The 19252-nt window shown below is 44.3% G+C and overlaps 1 protein-coding gene and 1 non-coding gene across 7 annotated transcripts in view; both read right to left on the reverse strand.

The window, feature by feature from the left end:
* PTPRZ1 (protein tyrosine phosphatase receptor type Z1) overlaps positions 1-19252 on the reverse strand; it is a 168248-nt gene that overhangs the window by 103818 nt on the left and 45178 nt on the right. For all 6 annotated transcript variants that reach the window (XM_060244826.1, XM_060244831.1, XM_060244830.1 and 3 more), the window contains exon 2: positions 8289-8348. In XM_060244826.1, coding sequence (XP_060100809.1) covers positions 8289-8348 — 60 coding nt within the window. The remainder of the gene's footprint in view (positions 1-8288; positions 8349-19252) is intronic.
* TRNAL-GAG (transfer RNA leucine (anticodon GAG)) lies at positions 12469-12543 on the reverse strand. Its single transcript has one exon. It is a non-coding gene; the product is annotated as a tRNA-Leu (tRNA).

The raw sequence follows: 19252 nt of genomic DNA on the forward strand, positions 1-19252 counted from the left end.
GACTGCAGTACTGTAGCTTTACCACTCTGCACCACGGAGCTCTTGGTAGGTAAAAAGGCAAATGCAATTTTCAGCTGTATCAATAGTGATATAGTGTCCAGATCACACAAAAGTGATGGTATGGCTTTACTCTGCTCTGATAAGACCTCACCTGGAGTACTGTGTTCACTTTTGCGCACCACAATTTAAGAAGGATACTGGCAAGCTGGTACGTGTCCAGAGGAGGGCAACAAAGATGGTGAGAGGACTAGAGACCAAGTCCTATGAGGAAAGGCTGAAGGAGTCAGGTACGTTTAGCTTGGAGAGGAGACAACTGAGAGGTGATATGATAACCATCTTCAAGTACTTAAAGGGCTGTCATATAGAGAATGGTGCAGAGTTGTTTTCTATGGCCCCAGAAGGTTGGACCAGAACCTGTGGATTGAAATTAAATCAGAAGAGTTTTTGGCTAAACATTAGGAAGAACTTCCTGACAGAGTGGTTCCTCAGCGGAACAGGCTTCCCTGGTAGGTGGTGACCTCTCCTTCTTTGGTGGTTTTTAAATAGAGGCTAGATGGCCATCTGACAGCAATGCTGATTTTGTGAACTTAGATAGATCATGAGAGGGAGGGCAGGAAGAGCTGCATCAGTGCTTAGTTCTCGTCACCCCTTTCTTACACACCCAGGGAAATGCTGATTGCCACTTTGGGATCAGTCAGCAATTTTTCTCCAGGCCACTTTTGCTAGGGATCGTGGATGGTTTTGGGGCATCTCTGGGTATGAAGCAGGGGTCACTGAGCGTGTGGGGATAAGAATTTGTTTTTTTTCCTGCATTGTGCAGGATGACCACGGAGCTCTCTTCCAACTCTATGATTCTGTTAGAACCAGAAAGCGGTTTGTTGGTTCAGTTCTGAGAACTGCTATGGCAAATGCAGCACAGTGTTCCAGCTGCACATGCTGTTCTCTCCTGTAATTTCTTTGGATCATGGCCACAATATGCAACCTTATGAAAAATTGTTCCTCTTTAGCGGCAAACCACCCCGTAAAAAGTCTGCCGTGAAAACGTTGTGAAAGCAACGTCACCTCAGAGTCGAAAACGACTAGTGCTTGCACAGGGGACTACCTTTACCTTTTAGTGGGCATGCACCATAGATGAAATTTAGCTAAAAAGACCACTGAACCAACATTACCATCCCTTGTCTTTTATTGCGAAGGACATCACTCTGATCTAGCTTCAGTGTATATTCCTGTGGATTTATTTAACAATCCTGTGATTTTTTCATATGGACAAGATATAAATATCTAAGTACAAGGAATCCTTATCAAACAAAGTATAAAAGCGTATTTGTTTGAAAAGACTAGTTGGATGGGGGGGGGGGGGGCGGGGTGATGTGCTAGGGTAAAAGTCTGTTTCATAGCAAAGAAAATTGTGATTCCCTGGAGGTAGTTCTTTATCTGCATTCTTCAGCTGTGCAGGCATAATCGCATTTGCAATCATTTAGGAACTGCACCAGAAAAGTTCACTGCCTCGCACACCACTCATTCATAGTCTGAATACCAGAGAGAGAGAGAGTGGTCTGCAGGTGCTACAGAAACCCAGAGGCTACAAGAGCAGCTGTAAATCATCTCTGGATAGTGTTGCTACCTGAGAGGAAATGTTGTTATCTCCTTGAATGTATGTTCATACGCTGCACAAAGCCTACATAGAAGAATTCTTTATCTGGTTTTTTAACACTCCCCTCCCCCCCCTCAATAGCTATATGCAGGACAAAAATAAAAGCAAGCAGATACCAAGGACAAGGAAAGGGATACTTTGAGAACTATCACCACTACCACAGGGAATATTTGTGATCATCAGTTCTCAGTTCTTTGGGTGGTAAAGTTAACATAGTCCGTATGTAAGTTTTGAAGTTAATATTTTTACTGAACAACTTCAGTGAAGTGTAAAATGAGGAAGCAGCCTAATAGCTTTCCAGAGAATAAGATGATGCTTTTGGTCTGCTAATGAAGTGCTTATAGAGCAATTACAGGTTGTTCTATGAGAACTGACTCACATATAAGCAGCCTTCTGCATTAGACTGATCCTGGATATTTGAAAGGGTGAAAAAAACCCTGACTGTTCTCACCCTAAAGTACAAACAGATTTCTATTGACTGAGCACAAGCTAATTACTTCAGAAACCTCGCACTGTGTATGAAAGAGATACAACTCTCAAAAGTAAAATTTTTGGAAATATTGTGCCACTTATTTTAATTCTCCCACTGCTGACTTATAAAGAACTTTATTACCTAGAGATACTGTGGCTCAGCTTCTCTGTAAGGAGATTTCATCTGATCTGCATTTTTAAAAAAAATCACAGATATCTAATGATTTTATTGATTTAAAATATTGATTGCATAGTTTTCTGGAGAAAATTCAAATCAGTTTCCAGCTATACAGATAAAATAGTAAACAGTTAAACCCACAACAATCAATCCAGTACCAGCAGGCCCGTAGCTACGGAGGGCGGGAGGGGGAGGCTGCTCTATTTAACCCCTCTTTCCTATGTAGGGCCCCTTTGTTGGAGGGGAGAGGGGGGGAAAGGGGGAGAGCGGCAGATAGAGGGGGAGCAGTGAGGGAGAGAACAGGAGAGTGGCAGAGAGAGGGAGGGAGGGCAGTGAGGGGGAGAAGGGGAGAGCAGCAGAGAGAGAGAGGTCCAGTGAGAGAGAGAACAAGGGAGCAGCAGAGACAGACAGCATGAGAACGAGAGAACGACAGCGAGGGGGAGAGTGGCAGTGAGAGAGAGAACAGCAGCGAGAGAGGGGGGACAGTGAGAGACAAGTAGCAAGAGTGAAAGTGAGAGAGTGACAGTGATGCGAGAGAATGAAAGAGCAACAGCTAGAGAGAGAGTGCTAGAGAGAGCTGGGGTTGGGCGGGCTGACCACTGGATGGAAAAAGCAGTCAAGCCCCATGCCCCCCCCCACCAAATTTTTTAGCTCCTGGGCTCCTCCACCCAAAATGTTCTGGCTACGGGGCTGAATACCAGTCCTAAAGACTGCCTCAGATGACACCCTGCATTTCCCTGGGCCTCCCATTCCAAAGAATTGGGTCTGCAGCTGATTAAGCCCTCCTGTGGCATGAAACCAACTTAACTTCTCTTAATGTTGGGACTAAGGATGGACACAGAACACAAAAATTGTGGTTCATTTCATTTTATTGTTCATTTGGCTGTCCAAATCGGTGGTTTGATTGAGTATGTGTTTTTTTTCAGTTTCCCAAATGATTTGTAGTTCATTGGCTCACTGGGTTCAGGAAGGTGTAGAATGACCCCCTGGGTGGGCAAAAGTTGCCAAACTTGTGGCAAACTCTTCAGTGGGCTCTCCACTACCTGCTTTCCAAGTTTGGTACAAACTGGATTTGGGTGGGCTGAGCTACAGCCTCGCCAAAGCTGGTGCTACCAGTAAACTACGCTCCTAAGAGTATGTCAGGCTGGAGAAAGAAAGGGAAGCCGCCCTGCAGCTCTGGTCAGTTTTACCCCCAGAAAGCTTGGAAACTGACTAGAAGTGGCAGCTCTACTCTCCCCAGCCCCCTGAACTTCTGTTCAGTTTCCAGTGAAACTGACCAGAAATGCAAGGACCTGGGGAGAGTAGAGCTGTGGCTTTTGGTCAGTTTAACTAGAAACTGACCAGAAATGCAGGGGCCTGGGTAGAGTGGAACTGTGGTGTCTAGTCAGTTTCACTAGAAACTGACGAGAAGCACAGGGGTTGGAGAATCATACCTGTGCCAGGCTGTCTGGGGAAATGAAGCAAACATAAACCAAATGACAAGAAAAAAGGCCAGTTCATGGTCATGTGTGGGTGCTGCAGGATCAGACAAACCAGTTTGGAATGAACCACGAATCAGCCAGTTTTAACTCGAATCATGATTTAATGTTCGGTACTTGTCCATTCCTAGTTGGAACTGTAAGCAGACCCTGTTGTGATGAGCAGTGTTCTCTCAAAGGCTCATTTTAAAATAATTTGTACTCTAAATACAGGCAAAAAAGTCAAATTAAAGTGGGATGATGTTATTATTAATAAAAGATTTAGCAAGGCTGAGATATACTAGAAATGTTTCATAAATGTCATATAACCAGGGCTCATTTTCAACAGGTACACACAGGAACAACATTCCTGGAGAGAAGAAACTAAGTATTTATTTATTTATTACCTTATAAGGCAGCAGCACATGGTGAAATTCTATGTGCCTGTTTCTGCTTCAGCTCTGCTTCTCTTGCAGTCAGCTGGAGCTTCATAGGCTACAGTATCAGCTCTTCAAAGGCAGTATAGGCTCTTTGGAAATCTAGCCCCACCCCCTCAGCCCTGCAAGGGGAGAGGTTGAGGCCTTGCTTGGAGTTACTGCCTATCTGGCAATCCTGCTGGACTGGCTACTGCTTGGTAAGTTGTGAGGAGTGGGGGGATGGACTTCTTTGGATGGGGATGATGGTCTTCAGTCCACATTAAAGGCAAGCCTTGGCCTTCTTTGCCTTGCTCTGGCCCTCGAGAGAAGGGTGATGGTGGAGGGATCTCTGGCCTCCATTGTAGGCCTGGTCTTCCTTGCTTTGCTTGGCTGGGCAAATGTGCCCTTGAAGGAAGGGCGGTGGTGATGCCGGTGTGTGTGTGATCTCTGGCCTCCATTGCAGGCCTGGCCTTCCTTGCCTTGCTTGGCTGGACACACTGGCCCTCGAGAAAAGGGCAATGGCAGCGGGGGGATCTCTGGCCTCCCTTGCAGGCCTGGTTTTCCTTGCCTTGCTTGGCTGGACAAACTTGCCCTCAAGGGAAGGGTGGCAGGGGGAGTTCTCTGGCCTCCATTGCAGGCCTGGCCTTCCTTGCCTTGCTCGGCTGGGCTCCTGGCCCTCGAGGGAAGGGCAGCAGTGGGATGTGTGTGAGATTTCTGGGCCCCGTTGCAGGTCTGGCTTTCCTTGCCTTGCTTGGCTGGGTGCACTGGCTCTTGAATAAAGGGCGGTGGCCGGGGGCGGTGATCTCTGGCCTCCACTGCAGGCCCGGCCTGGCTTGCCTTGGTCGGCTAGGCACACTTGTCCTCGAGAGAAGGGCAGCAGCTGGAGGGGGGAGTGATCTCTGGCCTCCATTGCATGCCTAGCCTTCCTTGCCTCACTCAGCTGGGTGCACTTGCTCTTGAGGGAAGGGCGGCGGTGGGGTGGGGGTGATCTTTTGCCTCCATTGTAGGCCCGGCCTTCCTTGCCTTGCTCGGCTTGACTGGGTGCACTTGTCCTCGGGGGAGGAGCACTCCTCTGCTGAAGGCCATTTCAAGGTGTTGGTTTTGACCTTTAAAGCCCTTGGCGGCCTGCCTATCTACGGGACCGCCTTTCTCCACATGTTTCCCAGAGAGCACTGCATTCAGGGACACAAAACCCTGTAGGACCTTTCTAAATTTCGCAGGGCCTGCAAAACCAAATTGTTCTGGGAGGCCTTCAACACCTAACTGCGAAGAACTGCTAGCTCACATCACTGAGAAGTTACAAACATCATATGATCACTAACAGCAAGAAGAAAGTTCCCGCCATACCAAAAATTGTATGGCATCACAAAATGTTTTAAAAATGTTTTAAACTGTATTTTACTGGTTTTTAAAATTGTATTATACTATTGATTGTTAGCCGCCCTGAGTCTGCTTGCGGAGAGGGCAGGATAGAAATTGAACGTAATAAATAAATAAATGATCTAGATAGGCTGACAGATAATACTGAGCAGGAATCAGCAGTCATGGTGCTTGTAGACACCAATGACATTGGAAAATGTAGTTGTGTGGACCTGGAAGAAAAATTGAGGTTACTAGGCAGGAAGTTGTAGGCCAGGACCTAAAAGGTAGCATTCTCAGAAGTGCTGCTTGTTCCACACACAGAGCCAGCTTGACAGGCACAGATCAGGGGTCTCAATGCATGGAAGAGAAAATGGTGCTGGGAGGAAGGGTTTAGATTTATTAGGCACTAGGGAACTTTCTGGGAGGAAAGAGATGGGCTTCAATTGTATCAAAAAGGTGTTAGAGCAGCTTTTAAACTCACCACGGGGAGGGGGCAACTGAAGTTGGGGAGTCTCTAGTTATGGTGGAAAAAAATGGGCCCTAAAAGTTAGTTAAAAGTCGGGGTGTACTATCACCCACCTGATCAAACCCTTCATGCTGATCTTGAGATGGAGAAGGAAATAAGGGAGGTGACTAAAGTAGATAATGTTATTATACTGGGAGACTTCAACTACCCTCACATTGACTGGGTAAACATGCGCTCGAGTCATGCCATAGAAATGAGATTCTTAGACATCATAAATGACTGTGCACTGGAACAGTTGTCACTGAGCCAACCAGAGAGGGAGTGATTTTGGACTTGGTTCTGAGCAGGTCTCAAGACCTGGTGAGAGATGTACAGATTGTTACACCTATTGGGAACAGTGACCACAATGCTATAAAGTTCAACATTCAGATTAATGGAAAGTTATCCCTAAAGCCCAAAATGGTAACATTTGATTTAAAAAGAGGGAGCTTTACACAAAAGAGGGAAATTGTAAAAAGGAAGCTGTAGGAGAAACACAAGAGAGTCAAATCCCTAGAGGAAGCTTGGAAGCTATTTAAAACCACATCAATTGAAATCCAAATAGAATGCATTCCACAGGTGAGGAAAGGCACTGCCAAGTCTAAAAGAAGGTCTGCATGGTTAACGCAAGTCAAAGAAGTTATAAAAAGTATATAGTGGAATGTCTGCCCCCATTATAGGCCAGTCAGTCTGAGATCAATACTGGGAAAGTTGGTGGAAACTATTATTAAAGAGAGAATTAGTGAGTATAAATGGGCAATTTTCACAGCAGAGGGTATTAAGCAGTGGGGTAGCACAGGCCTCAGTACTGGGTCCGATGCTTTTTAACTTGTTCATTAATGATTTAGAGTTGGGAGTAAGCAGTGAAGTGGCCAAGTTTGTGGATGACACTAAATTGTTCAGGGTGGTGAGAACTAGGGAGGATTGCGAGGCACTCCAAAGGGATCTGTTGAGGATGGACAAGTGGGTATCAACGTCGCAAATGAGGTTCAACATGGCCAAGTGCAAAGTAATGCACATTGAAGCCAAATATCCTAACTATAAATACAAGTTGATGGGTTGTGAACTGGTGGACACTGACCAAGAGAGATCCTGGAATTGTGGTAGATAACTCACTGAAAATATTGAGACAGAGAGCAACTGCAATTAAAAAAAAAAAAAGGCCAATACTATGCCGGGGATTATTAGGAAAGGAACTGAAAATAAATCAGCCAGTATAATAATGCTCCTGTATAAATTGATGGTGCGGCCTCATTTGCAGTATTGTATACAATTCTGGTCACCACACCTCAAAAAGGATATTATAGCATTGGAAAAGGTGCTGAAAATGACAACTAGAATGATTTAGGGGTTGGAAAACCTTCCCTATGAAGAATGGTTAAAACACTTTGGGCTCTTTAGCTTGGAGAAATGACAACTGAGGGGTGACATGATAGAGGTTTACAAGATTATGCATGGGATAGAGAAGGTAGAGAAAGAAGTACTTTTCTTCCTTTCTCACTGTTGCCGGAAAATTCTAAGTTGGCCCCTTTATGAACCAACCCCTTAAAATTTGCAAGTTATGTATACATTGCTTGAAGCACCTAAAATCACTAGTGGCCTGTAAGCTTGTAGAATTTAGTGGCCAGAAGAGAATCTAGGTCATAAGAGAGTTTATCTAAGGATAATCTTAGATGGGGAAAATGTAATTTGGCTAGAAAGATGTTTGCTAACTGAAGATGGTAAATATCAGATAAGAGAAAAAGTTCTCATCCAACTTTACCTGAATCCAGCCTGAGATCTAAGAGAAATGGGCATTAGCCAACATGGCAGTCCAGCTGCACTGGCAGGTGGTGAGCAAATTGCCAAAATGACCTTTAGAGGCGAGATATTTATCAGAGATAAGTGTGAAAAGAGAGAGGGGTTCACATGGCAGAAGCTATAAAAGTTTCAGACATTTCCCATACTCACTGCTGTCTCCTTAGAAAGCCAAAGGCACTGTTCTGAGGAGGCCAGCCATCTTGGATAAAGATCTTTGGGGCAAATGATGTTCTATATTCTTGGTGCTGGGGGGAGGGCAACAGTGGTAGAACAGGGGGACACCTTTGAGTGTCCTGGTGTTTCCATCCCTTTTCCACCCTTTTCCATTTCACTTAAATGGAACTGCAATTTTACTCATCTAGTTTGGTTTACTTGGATTTGCATATTTTAAAAATTGCTTATTTATAACAATGAAGCATTATGAATTAGCAATTAATGGACTTACCCGAATAGGACCAGTCTTCAATAATTTTCCGTTGCTGTCTGAGATATCCAGAAACTAATTCTAAAAATAAGCACAAGAAGTTCATGTAAGCTTCAAGTAGCACAGAGGATGTCAAAAAATGAATGAACTGTTATAATCAGAATCAGTGCATCAACTTCATGTATTATTTTATTCACAGAACAAATTAAAATAATATGCCTCACAGTGGGCTGTGAGGTGGGGCATTACTTTGGGCTATTCCAAGTGCTACCTCTGGCATTTGACACCTAGTTCCTAGGTCTTCTATCTCTGCTCTTTCAGCTCAGAAAACTGCCCTCCTGCTGGTAAGTTTCAGTGGCTCCTTATGTAAAATGAAGCTGTTATTGGCTGGAATGAGTTTTGACTCCCAGGTATTTATTCTCCCCCTTTGAACTGGAGCTGCTAGGGGCATGGGCAAACATGGGAACAAATTAGGTTTGAGAATAATTCAAGCTAAGTTTGGTTTAGTGGTTAAGTGTGTGGACTCTTATCTGGGAGAACCAAGTTTGATTCCCCACTCCTCCACATGCACCTGCTGATGTGGCCTTGAGTCAGTCACAAGTTCTCACAGACCTGTTCTGTTCAAGAGCAGTTCTGGGAGAGCTCTCTCAGTTCCACTTATCACATAGGGTGTCCATGGGGTGGGGGGAAGGAGATCGTAAGCCTCTCTGAGACTCTTTCAGATAGTAAAGGGTGGGGCATAAATCCAATCTCCTCTTCTTAATTTCTTGGTATGACATTTGAATGAAGGCTAATTGTAATTGCATTTTTCATGGAAATAGTTCAATGGATGCATTGATATTAACTGCTTGATTAAAAAGGCATGGATGAATGACTTGGCAGAAATGAATCAATCTATACTGATATATTTAAATATTGTGGTGGGAAGGAGACAAATAGTTGAATTGACAATAGTCATTCTGGGGTGCTTGCCTGTACATCTAGTTCTTCCCCCCTCCCTTCTTTCATGAGAGATAACAAAGGTTTAGAATCTCATTTTGTGGTGGGGGAAGATAACTTGCATTTATGTTACAAGCAACCAGAGTTTTACTATAGAGCTTCCAGTGATTCCTTGAGAGGACTGTTGTCACGCCTGGGTTTTTTGGGGAGGGACGGTGGCTCAGTGGTAGAGCATCTGCTTGGGAAGCAGAGGGTCCCAGGTTCAATCCGTGGCATCTCCAAAAAAGGTTCCAGGCAAATAGGTGTGAAAAACCTCAGCTTGAGACCCTGGAGAGCCGCTGCCAGTCTGAGAAGACGATACTGACTTTGATGGACCGAGGCTCTGATTCAGTATAAGGCAGCTTCATATGTTTATATGTTCCCTAGAAGTGACATCACATCATTGTCAATGGCCAACCACCACACCCACATCTCCACCCCCAGTCTCCCTCTGGTGCAACCCTAACAGTAATTTGATTTATTTCTAAAACGCCCCTTGTTTAAACAGCTTCATCTAGCTGAAGTGAAAATGATAAAAGTTCTACACATACTCATGGAAGTGATATGGCTTGCCACTCACCAAGCTTTGAAAACCCATATAAACTTTTAAGATCCATCTTTAGGCATCAAAGCAAAGCAGATTGTATGCAATTTTCCCAGTAAAGTATTTTGAAAATATAAAATTGTCACAAAAACTCAAAAGTAGGCATTAAACCCAATATAATCATATTATCTGTTAGTGACTGAATCCTCCATCGTTATTGGCTCAGTGGCTGAAATGTCATTAAAATGGAAGGGAATATATGAACAAGCAAATGGGAGAGATCAGTAGCAACAATAAAGAGGCTAGAACCAGGTACAGGTGCAGATAAGCGTCAAATTGAACCCAATGCAAGAGGTCTATAATTAAGCTGCCCTGTGTTATATTATTTATTTGAAACAGTAAGAACGTAAGAACATAAGAGAAGCCATGTTAGATTAGGCCAATGGCCCATCCAGTCTAACACTCTGTGTCACACAGCGGCCAATATATGTGTGTGTGTATATATATACATACATATATAGACACTCACATATACATACAAACACACACACATACACACACACAAACACATATATATATACACTGCGGCTAATAGCCACTGATGGACCTCTGCTCCATATTTTTATCCAATCCCCTCTTAAAGCTGGCTATGCTTGTAGCCGCCGCCACCTCCTGTGGCAGTGAATTCCACATGTTAATCACCCTTTGGGTAAAGAAGTACTTCCTTTTATCCGTTTTAACCTGACTGCTCAGCAATTTCATTGAATGCCCATGAGTTCTTGTATTGTGAGAAAGGGAGAAAAGTACTTCTTTCTCTACTTTCTCCATTCCATGCATAATCTTGTAAACCTCTATCATGTCACCCCGCAGTCGACGTTTCTCCAGGCTAAAGAGCCCCAAGCGTTTTAACCTTTCTTCATAGGAAAAGTGTTCCAAACCTTTAATAATTTTAGTTGCCCTTTTCTGCACTTTTTCCAATGCTATAATATCCTTTTTGAGGTGTGTTGACCAGAATTGTACACAGTATTCCAAATGAGACCGCACCATCAATTTATACAGGGCCATTATGATACTGCCTGATTTGTTTTCAATTCCCTTCCTAATAATTCCCAGCAGGGCGTTGGTCTTATTTATTGCAATCGCACACTGTCCTGACATTTTCAGTGAGTTATCTACCACGACCCCAAGATCTCTCTCTTGGTCAGTCTCTGCCAGTTCACAACCCATCAACTTGTATTTGTAGCGGGGATTCTTGGCCCCAATGTGCATTACTTTGCACTTGGCCACATTGAACCTCATCTGCCATGTTGACACCCACTCGCCCAGCCTCAACAGATCCCTTTGGAGTGCCTCACAATCCTCTCTGGTTCTCACCACCCTGAACAATTTAGTGTCATCTGCAAACTTGGCCACTTCACTGCTTACTCCCAACTCCAGATCATTAATGAACAAGTTAAAGACCATGGGACCCAGTACTGAGCCCTGCGGTACCCCACTGCTTACCATCCTCCACTGTGAAGACTGCCCATTTATACTCACTCTCTGCTTCCTATTAATTAGCCAGTTTTTGATCCACAAGAGGACCTGTCCTTTTACTCCATGACTCTCAAGCTTACTAAGGAGCCTTTGATGAGGAACTTTATCAAAAGCTTTCTGGATGTCCAGGTAAACAACATCTATTGGGTCCTTTTTGTCCACATGTTTGTTCACCCCCTCAAAGAACTGTAACAGGTTAGTGAGGCAAGATCTTCCCTTACAAAACCCATGTTGAGTATTCCTCAATAACTTGTGTTCATCAATGTGCCTACTCATTCTGTCCTTGATAATGCTTTCTACCAACTTTCCCAGTATTGAAGTCAGACTGACTGGCCTGTAATTTCCCAGATCCCCACTGGAACCCTTTTTAAAGATGGGGGTGACGCTTGCTACTTTCCAGTCCTCAGGAGGCAGATTTCAATGAAAGACTACATATTTTTGTCAGGAGATCCACAAGTTCAATTTTGAATTCTTTCAGAACTCTTGGATATATTCCATCCGGACCTGGTGACTTATTAGTTTTTAATTTGTCAATCAGTTGTAGGACCTCCTCTCTTGACACCTCAATTTGACTCAGGTCTTTCAACACCCCTTCCAAAATTAGTGGTTCTGGAGCGGGCAAACACTTCTCATCTTCCACAGTGAAGACTGAGGCAAAAAATGCATTCAGCTTCTCAGCCATTTCCCTATCCTCCTTTCGTAATCCTTTTACCCCTTGGTCATCCAAGGGCCCCACTGCCTCCCTGGCTGGTTTCCTGCTTCTAATATATTTGAAGAAATTTTTATTGTTGGTCTTTATGTTTTTTGCAATATGTTCCTCATAGCCCCTTGTCGCCTGTCTGATCACAGACTTGCATTTTATTTGCCACAGCCTGTGTTCTCTTTTATTAAACTCACTTGGACTAGCTTTCCACCACTTAAGGGAATCCTTCTTACCTTTTACAGCTTCCATTATTTTGTTTGTTAACCATGCAGACTTTATTTTTGTTTGAGTAACAAATATGAACATATGAACATATAAAGCTGCCTTATACTGAATCAGACCCTTGGTCCATCAAAGTCAGTATTGTCTTCTCAGACGGGCAGCGGCTCTCCAGGGTCTCAAGCTGAGGTTTTTCACACCTATTTGCCTGGACCCTTTTTTGGAGGTGCCAGGGATTGAACCTGGGACCTTCTGCTTCTCAAGCAGATGCTCTACCACTGAGCCACCGTCCCTCCCAAATAATTTAAGTAATTAACACATTTAGAAATAATTGGCAATACACCCCATCACTAGAGGTAAGCATAGCTGTGGCACAGTAACAACAGCATATTTTATTTTGGCGAAGTAAGGCGTTCAAACGCATCTTGCTAATGCCCTGTGTCAATTATAATCTCATTATAAAAAGTTGCGCTCTAAATTGGGTCATTAATCTAATTAACAAATATCTCCAGGAGACAGTCAGGAAGCTGAAAAGAGTATGATGTCTGTTCACCTATCATACAGCATGATGCTGTTGTGCACTCACACTGTAGTAAAAAACTGTATGTGTACAACTACAACAAGGTCATAAACTAAAACATTATTTGGTATATTAGATACCTTGAAATCAGCAGAAATATGGGAAGGGATGCTGTTCTCCTGCTAGCACTCTCTGCCAGTGTACAGTTTTTAAAAACTGCTTTTATGTACGTATTTTAAATGATGGAAAGCTCTGATTTCCAAACATTAGTTGCTATTTCCAGTTCCTTCCTTTATCCATTGTTCTCTTAATTATTATTTCAAACAATCTGTTGAGCATTCATACGCAAAATGAAGTGGAGTTTGGGCATGAGAGAATACCACCACTTTTAAAGTTCTGTGAGGAACTTCAATAGGCAAGGAATGATAGCTTCAGCAATCAAGAACAGTATCTTTAAAACACTCGGCAGGTGCCAAGAAAGATGTTGGCAGGCATCACACTGGGTATCCCTGAAGTATATCATAGAGGAGGGAAAGGAAAAGGAGAAAGAAGCCCATGGGTGTTAGAATGTGCTAGATGAACTGATCCCAAGTATTGCCACAATACATTAATGTTTTTATATATTACGCACATGTAAGAAGAAGAGGAAAAAAGATTGGCTTTATACCCTGGCCTTCATTCAAAATCTCAGAGCAGCTCACAATCTCCTTTTTCTCTCCCCACAATAGATACCCTGTGAGGTAGGTGGGATTGAGAGAGCTCTCAGAGAACTGCTCTTGTGAGAACAGCTCTGCGAGAACTGTGTCTGGCCCAAGGTCACCCAGCAGCTGCATGTGGAGAAGCGGGGAATCAGACCTGGTTCTCCAGATTAGAATCTGCTGCTCTTAACCACTACGCCAACCTGGCTCTTAAATTTTGTCAAGAACCTTGCACAGAAAGCAGGGCAACACGTAGCTTCTGTACAAAGATCTCCAGTCAAATAAATTTATTCCCTAATTTGTAATGTCATATGACAATATTGTTATAATTTTAAATAAATGTCAGTGGACGAAAAGCATGAACTTGATGAAGGCAACACTGATACAATATATCAAGAGTGCCTATCCTTTTTCAGCCTGTGGGCACCTGGAATTCTGACACCGAGTTTGCAACCACAAAATGACGACTGCAGGAGGTACAACCAACCACAAAATGTCAGGGGATGAGATTATGCATAACTCTAACAGCAACTCTTCAACTTTTCAGGAAGAACCTTTGCTTAATAGGGTGCCTTCAAAATTAGCGTATTGTTTTAAAACATTTCCTTCCATACAAACACAGTATACCTTCAGTAACACAGTGACGATCCTTGTGCTGTGGTGACAGCTGTTTCTGAAGCATTTCTAAAAAAAAAGCATTTCTACAGCCAGTCAGAAGCCTTGCTGGGCAAAAGCCCCTACCCACTTCTTTAAAACACTCGGCAGGTGCCAAGAAAGATGTTGGCAGGCATCGCACTGGGTATCCCCGAAGTATATCATAGAGGAGGGAAAGGAAAAGGAGAAAGAAGCCCATGGATGTTAGAATGTGCTAGATGAACTGATCCCAAGTATTGCCACAATACATTAATAGAGATATCAGATGTATTTTGAATGAACTTATATTTCAAGACAAACAGAACTGAATTAGCAATTAACATGCTAACCTGTGCTAGATATATATTTAAGCTCTTTCTCTCTCTGAGAAGGTCTGCAGCCTGAAATGAAGCTCTCTCTCTCTTTCTCTCTCTGAGAGAAAGAGAGAGAGAGAGCTTCATTTCAGGCTGCAGTTTTATGCCTGCTGGGACTTCACACATTTAGGACTGCTGCTATTCTCAAATGTTTGGTGAGATACACAAAACTAGAGTGATTGTGAAATCTGTTTAGGATGGATGCTACAGTTGAATATTTGTCCTCCGCATCTCAGATTGCTCTTTGGATTGAAACAGCACCTATCATGCATTTGATAAGCAGACCATGAGAGGTTTACATCTTGATGCCTGTTGCTGCCTGCCAAGATGGCAAATACTGGGAAATTTTTCATAAAAGTAATTTCTGTGCCATAGAGATTCAGAAAAAGCACATCTATGTGTTGCTATAAAAACAAGAAGAGACAATGACCCTTCCAAAACAAGCACTTTTTTTGTTCAGAAAGCATTTTGAAGTAGTTTTTCAGCAAGCAAAGAGCTTATTTTGAAAAGGTGAATCATATTTGCTTTGTTTCTATGTTGCAGATGAGTGGTATTGTGTTCTTTTATACCAGAGATCCCCCCCCCCCAAAAAAAGATGAACCTTACAAAACACGTCCACTCTATGCCAAAAAGGTTATATACAAACTTAAAACAACTGCTTTTGTAGGCAAAAGGCTAATTTTAAGGGGTTTCTCTTATTTTTTTAACTAGTCCCTTGTATGCAAAAAAAATAAAATTAAATTAAACCATGAACAGCTAGTTTTGAAGTTGTTACTGTTGACCATCTAAGAAATGGAGGTGAGTGTTTCCTCGGGTTCTACCAAAATTTGACAAAAGATATTTGGAATGAACTTTGGGATCAAATGAATCCCAACTTGGATAGGTTCTGGGAATCTGCTCTTCCTTTAAACTTTTCTGTTTTGCAGTCTCCTCCCTGCCATTGGCCATTGGGGGAAGCCCTGCTCCAAAAGCCATGATGGACCTTTAAAATTTGGCAGGTTTAGAAGAAGCTTGCAAACTACGTTTTGGATTGTGTGTTTGTGCCTTTAAGTCTCAGCAGGACAAAAGCTGCACGGGGAAAGATGCGAGCAGGCAGCTGCATGCGGGAGGTGGCTCTTCCTGGTGAGTGTGTGAGGCATATGAGAACGGAAAAGAATGTTTTGCATTCATTTCAGAAGTTGTTTGTATAAGTAAAATGGACAGTAAAGAGTTAACTAGAACCTGATTATGGGATGGAGGAAAACTCCACCCCATAGCCTGCTCAGTTTCTTACTTTGTTTTCCTGTGTTTGTCTGAAGAAGTTGGTTGAAATACAACAGATTGTCACAGTCATCAACTCCCATGAGTAAACTGCCCCAGTGTGCTCACAAAACTGTGGGCTTGCAAACTGTTTGTGTTTATTAGGGTTTGTAGAATCTTTCGGGATCAAGTGTTGTGTTCTACTGGAGAAAGTTTTCCTTCCAGACGTTTCGTTCTCAGCTGCGGAGAACATCCTCAGTGGCATTGCAGCCGGAGCAGGAAACAGAAAGGAAGAAGGCATTTTCATCCACCAATCTTGGTACCCAGCTCTGCAAAACACCCTACAGACTATAAATTGCAGGAAGTCTCAGAACAACCAGCAAATTCCACAGAACAATCAGCACAGTCAACAACCATCTTCCTTATCTTCAAACCCCTTCCAACCTTCCCAGCAATTAACACAGAACAATGGTCACATTCAACACCAGTTTCCTTATCACTACCCTTCCAGGAAGCCCCACCAAACAATGGGCACATCCACAAACCAATTGCCCTTTCATCACACCCCCTCCAGCCTACAAATAGCAGCTCTCCAGCAGCCCTGGCTCCACTCAATGCACAGCAGCCAAGAAGGTCTGAGCGCCTGCTCCGGCTGCAATGCCACTGAGGATGTTCTCTGCAGCTGAGAACGAAACGTCTGGAAGGAAAACTTTCTCCAGTAGAACACGGCACTTGATCCCGAAAGATTCTACAAACCCTAATGATGTTACCAGCCGTGAAAACCTAAAATCTTTGTGTTTATTTTGGCTCTTTTGTGTGTGTGTGTGTGTCCCCCTTAATAAAGCCATGCTCAGAAATGTTACCAAAGCCTGTGTTGTGTATTGCATTTTAGTCCCTGAATTTCCAGCACAGCATGCCTAGCGCTCTCAGGTGAGCCACAGGAAACCGCAGGTCACTTGACTAGGGAAAGACTACTGACCGCCTATTAAGATCTGTGGTGCGAACTTTAACCGTTCAGGATTGGACTGGACTGAGAAAGGATTCTTCCAGGAAAATGCATATAAGCCGGAACCCGGCTCCGCCATGTTGCCTTGTTGTAGTGTGATTTTAAATAAAGGATGTTTGCTGTTGAATGTACTAGTACATTTCACTAGTGACAAAGGTTCGCAGCAGACTACCTCTCCAAACTCCAAGGTCTCACCCTGCGCTGTGACTTCACAGGGGACTTGGAGATCTTGCTCAACCGATTCGCGGTGGGTTTCCGGAAGGAAAAGCTATGCCGGAAGCTGCTTGCCACCGACATCACCCTCACACTAGAACTCCAACAGGCGATCGCCTCCGAGCAGACCCACAGCAGCCACCTTGCAACAAGCGCACACCAGGCAACAGCATCCTCAGCATCCGACGGCTCGGATGGAAAAGAAGCACACCAGCTCTGCCGCCAGTCCCACCGAGGACTGCAGCCCACAGCTAACCCACGGCCCTCTGAGATGCAAGCCCCGGCGAAGTGCGCCAGTTGCGGGGATCTGCATGAGTGCCACGAATGCCCATTCTGCAATGCAGACTGCTGAAGCTGCAGGAAGACTGGCCACACTGTATGGGCCTGCTGGGTCAAATCCAATCAGAGGCGCCAGTTGACACACCATGACTCAACGGAAGTCGCCTTAATCAGCATCCAGGTACCAAATTTGCCCCAGGACACTCCCAACAAAATTAAAGTGCCAGTACTGATCAATGTGGTCCCCTGCTCGATGGAACTTGTCTCGGGGTCCTCCATAGTCTTGGAGGAGACCCTGAACAAGTTATACCCCAACAGTGGTCCCCCCCCCCCCTGCGGCTGGCAGGATTCATATCGCAGGACTCTTTGCACGATTAGGCTGAACCTTGCCAGAGGCTGAGCACACTTGAGCTCTGGAGAAAGCGGGAAAGAAGTGCTGCTGCAAGCCTGAGTGTTTGGCTTTCTAAACAGCTGTGGGAAGTTGCTGAAAGTCAAAGTTTGTGTGGTTGCTGGGGAACTCCCGCTTGTTTTGAGTGGGCTGTAGGTGATTGTTGGTGATTGTAGGTGACTTTTGCTCATTGGTAGTGTCTGTGCTGCCTGGAGTAGACTTGAGGCCCCACCCTCTTTGCATTATTAGGCTTCACCTTGCCATAGGCTGAGCACACGAGCTCTGGGAGAGAGTGGGAAAGGAGTGCTGCTGCAAGCCTGAGAGTTTGGCTTTCTAAACAGCTGGGGGAAGTTGCTGAGAATCTGAGTTTGTGTGGCTTGTGTGGTTGCTGGGGAACTGCTGCTTATTTGTTTTGAGTTGGCTGGAGGTGATTGTTGCTGATTGTAGGTGATTGTTCCTCACTGGGAGTGTCTGTGTTGCCTGGGGCACACTGAGGCCTCACCCTCTTTGCATTATTAGGCTGCACGAGCTGAAGGGCAAGAGCCAAAGGGTTCTTGGCCTGGGGGGTCTAGCCTGGGGGAAGGTGGTTAGTTCCTCATGAGTAGTCTCAAGCGGCACTTGGTAGTGGAATTTTCAGGGAAATCAAGACAATGAATTTTGAAATGGATTGCAGCAGCATGGCTGGTGAGAGAGCAGAGGCAGTGACGTGTAAAGACTGCGGGATATTTGTATTTCTACCTGAGAGTAGCAGCAATTACACTTGCAGCAAGTATAAGTTAGTAGCCTTGCTGAAGATACGGGGACTGGAGGCAAGATTGTCCACACTGCAGTGTATAAAAGAAGGTGAGGATTTTCTTGACAAAACCCTTAAGGCGCTCTTGAAAGGACAAGAGGAGGAAGGAGAAGTGGTATCTCAGCAGTTGGAAGAGAACCCAACACAGGAGGAGGGTTCATGGAAAAATGTAACCCAAAGGAGCAAGAAAATCAGATGTTCTGAGCCTTTGCTGCTCAGCAATAGGTTTCAGGATCCCCCCCCCTCCCCACAATAACTGTTTCTGAACAACTGGAACAAGGGTTACTTCCCCAGCCTCCACAAAGCTTGAAGAAACTTTCTCAGGATCCTGTGGATAAGAAGCCTGGAGCTTCTGCTCCCCAATGTAGGAAGAGGAAGGTGGTGGTAACTGGAGACTCCTTGCTCAGAGGGGTGGAGCCGAAAGTGTGTCGACCGGACTTGTCATCCCGAGAGGTCTGCTGTCTGCCAGGTGCACGCATCCAGGATGTGACAGAAAGGATTGGAAGACCTATCAAGCCGAAGGATTATCATCTTTTTTTGCTGATCCATGTGGGAACGAATGATACTGCTCATCATAGCCCTGAACGTATTAGAAAAGACTATGTGGCTCTGGGTCGGAAGGTGAAGGAGCTGGGTGCACAGGTTGTGTTCTCGTCAGTTCTTCCTGTTGAAGGCCGTGGCTTAGGACAAGAAAGTTTTAGTGAAGGGAAAAGCTATATGTAGTAAGACTTGTAGGTTGGACTTCAAAAAGGCAAACTTCGACAAACTTAGAACTATACTGGGTAAAATCTCATGGTCAGAAATTCTTAGGAAGAAGGGGGTTCAGGAGGGGTGGGAGTTTCTTAAAAGTGAAATACTGAAA

This window comes from Heteronotia binoei, chromosome 8, assembly GCF_032191835.1.
Source record: "Heteronotia binoei isolate CCM8104 ecotype False Entrance Well chromosome 8, APGP_CSIRO_Hbin_v1, whole genome shotgun sequence".
NCBI classification, from domain to species: domain Eukaryota; kingdom Metazoa; phylum Chordata; class Lepidosauria; order Squamata; family Gekkonidae; genus Heteronotia; species Heteronotia binoei.